Below are 3,251 nucleotides of genomic sequence, written 5' to 3'. Positions count from 1 at the left end.
TGTTCAACATCAATTATCATCATACGTTTGTTGGCAGAAACATTAATCATGAAAATAAATGGGAGACAAATATTTAAAAGTGATAGCACAACGTTCTATTTGTCGTAAATGAATGATTAGAAATTTTTTGCTTGTTTAACTTTGTCAGCATTTTTTTAATTCACTTTTTGCCTTAATTTGGGTCATCGAAACGCAACAGATTATGTTCTTTTTTAATATGTATAGGTTTATACAGGTATCTAGTTCTCTGTTATTTTTCTGACATTGCTAGTATAACCATATTTGACGTATTTTTGTTAAGTTGATACAGGATATTAAGCCAACTTATACGAGAAATGACTATAAAACAGCAACAATGCCCGCAAACTGGAAGAAGAACAAGGACCCAAACGTCTTAGCAGGTATGCTATTTGTACTGTTTCCTACAGAACATTATTTTATAACCAACTGAATGATGTATAATATATATAAATCAATCTTATAAGACTGTATATAAACAAAAAAGAAAAATTACATATGATGTTAATTGTACGATTTTCAGTTGATAAATTCAGAGCTTATTTGCCCTCCTCGTCCTTTGGTAGAACGGATTATATCAACGCTTTGGAAGTTCCTGTAAGTTTTTTTTACCGTTTTCTACACATAAAAGGTGCACAATTTTATTCAAAAATATGCCAAATAGTACATTAGATTGTGGGTTATAAACAAATATATCAATATAGTATTCCAAGTAAGACGGTATTGGTGTCAGTAAATCGTATAGGATTTCAAAAATGATCTCGTTTTCTGGATTTTTTTATCAATTTATATCAGATACATAACATGCAAACCTACTCCAGTATAATAAAAATGTCTCTCCATAGAGCTTTATCAGATATCGTCTTGCTAGTACTAGCATTATGTGAAAGCATCATTTCATGGACAAGTTAGTAGCCAATTAAAACAAAACATTATTACGTTATGTTAAGAGGTCAACCTGGTCGTAGTAGCCACAACGCATTGCTAGTGCGTCCTGTGACGTGAATGTTGCTTCATCAATTTAAACAATTTAAATGTCTTTGGGACATGGCCTTTTATACCTTATTCCAAGACGTTTATCTCCTTCATTTAGTACCATATGTCTTTTACGAAACTTTAAGAATTTGATCATTTCTATATACACGTAAACCATCATGTTATTGACTAAACTGTCTTTTCAGTCCTACACGTCTAGAACCGGCTATATCGTTACTCAGACACCTCTAGAGGACACCGTGGTCGACCTGCTGACAATGATAATGGACCAAGAGTGTGATACCATCGTTATCATTGAAAACGAACCCGTCGTAAGTGTAAAATCTTTTGTTTTTAATTTATAACCCAACACATTATATTGTATTGCTTTCTAAATAATAACGATCCAAATATTTTCTCGAATAAATGACAGATTACATATAATCGAAATTTATTCTTAACAACATATGCCTTATTTTCAAAACAAAATGTTGATCTCCTAATCGCTGATAAGTGTGTATAACTTTGATAGCCAGTTGTTTCTGCCACAGGAATGGTTACCAGAAGAAGGCAATGGTACATCCATTGGATCATTCATACTGAGGCACGAAGGAGGATCGTCAAATCTGACTAATACAGATTTGATAGAGGTTGCAATCTCCAATCAGGTTAGTCATTTTTTTAGTAACTATTCGATCATTTCAATGCATTTTCTATCAGAAATGTATCGTTTATACAGTTCCCTAGTATAATCACTTGTAGTCCTTTTTTGTATAAATATGTAAACTAATGAAATATTGTTTATTACTACATTGATAATATTGATATATTCTTCTCATTACTGCCAATATATCCATTGTTCCCTCAAACGAAATATTTTTCCTTTTTAATATTCTATAATGCAAATTTGATATATTTTATTTGCATAAATGCTATAATCAAATAGTAAAATCGAATTATTCCAGGACCACAGATATGATGCAAGAATCAGGGTGTTCCAAATGTCTGGTTGGGATAGAGACGTGTCAGTCCCTCCGGATGCTCCGGGTCTTCTGCAGCTCCTTGAACTTCTTGAAAGCAGACGGAGGTCAAATTACTCAAAGAAAACAGTAGTCATGTGCAGGTTTGTAATAAGTGTCAATATCAATACCCATGTTTGTAAACACGTTTTATTTTCATCTGAAACCAGTACAAAAACAATATCAATGGTGTATTATTTCGTATTGATAAAATCATATACAAAACACATACTATATATACAATTACTAATTCAAATAAGTGCCTTTGTACAACCTTTATGGAATTATGATCATCATATATCCCGGTCAAACGTTTGATTTTTATCACTTAATTATAGATTTGCCCCTTGTCCTGGTCAACTCTTTGTTATTTCAATGCATGGTATCGATGACTCCTAGTAAGCTATATATATATAAAGACAAATTTCCATCAACATAACGGAATGGTCTATTCAGAAAATGGTACTACTTCATACATATTGATCGTGTCATTTTCAACAGGACATATGTATCTTATTTGACAGTTAAATAGTTGTAAAATATGTGTATAAAATATTCTTTTCGAACATATACATGCCAACTACACACATGGTATATGCATCAGCTATTCTGATAGTGTTGTAATCCATGCATGTATTAAGATTTGCTTCCCCTATATCATTAAGAAACAAAACACCAACTGGATGACACGTAATATGACTTATATTGGCTATTTGTATAAAATATTTAAATTAAATCACGTGAAATCAAAGTCGTTAACATTGGTCTATGCACCGTACAATCCATTCATAACCGATTCAAGTTATAAAGGGTTTAAACAGCGGTATGTTTTATCAGCTAACTATTCATTCATTGTTCTGTCGTGTTTACCTCTTTAGAGACGGTTATTCACAGAGCGGCCTGTTCTGCTGTATTTGCAATGCTCGGGATCAGATGAAGATTGACGAAGAGATCGACATATTTCAGATTGTTAAACAAATACGTTTTAGACGCCCGGAATTCATCACCAACTATGTGAGTAAATTGCCAATGAAAGTATTAAGTGATGTAGATGGCAAATAATAGGTATGTTAAATTGTGAGGTTATGAGATAAAATATAATATTTGTATGAGAAAATCAACATTTTGGAATAAATTAAGATTATACAGAATGTATACTCAATTTCTTTCTGATATATTCTGACTATTTCAGTAAATTCATTGAATATCTACCGGACAAAATTTATAAAACAAAAATAT

At 31.8% G+C, this 3,251-nt stretch overlaps 1 protein-coding gene across 1 annotated transcript in view; it reads left to right on the top strand.

Annotated features, from left to right (window-relative positions):
- LOC110451181 (receptor-type tyrosine-protein phosphatase alpha-like) overlaps positions 1–3,074 on the top strand; it is a 4,325-nt gene extending 1,251 nt beyond the window's left edge. Inside the window, exons 2-7 of the mRNA XM_021499058.1 lie at positions 302–401; positions 542–615; positions 1,200–1,325; positions 1,545–1,661; positions 1,959–2,116; positions 2,891–3,074. Of these exons, the coding sequence (XP_021354733.1) occupies positions 356–401; positions 542–615; positions 1,200–1,325; positions 1,545–1,661; positions 1,959–2,116; positions 2,891–3,074 (705 nt within the window). The 5' untranslated portion in view covers positions 302–355. The remainder of the gene's footprint in view (positions 1–301; positions 402–541; positions 616–1,199; positions 1,326–1,544; positions 1,662–1,958; positions 2,117–2,890) is intronic.
- Positions 3,075–3,251: the final 177 nt, after the last annotated feature.

The sequence above is a fragment of the Mizuhopecten yessoensis genome, unplaced genomic scaffold (genome assembly GCF_002113885.1).
Source record: "Mizuhopecten yessoensis strain PY_sf001 unplaced genomic scaffold, ASM211388v2 scaffold631, whole genome shotgun sequence".
Classification (NCBI taxonomy): domain Eukaryota; kingdom Metazoa; phylum Mollusca; class Bivalvia; order Pectinida; family Pectinidae; genus Mizuhopecten; species Mizuhopecten yessoensis.
This window is presented reverse-complemented; position numbering and strand designations above follow the sequence as displayed.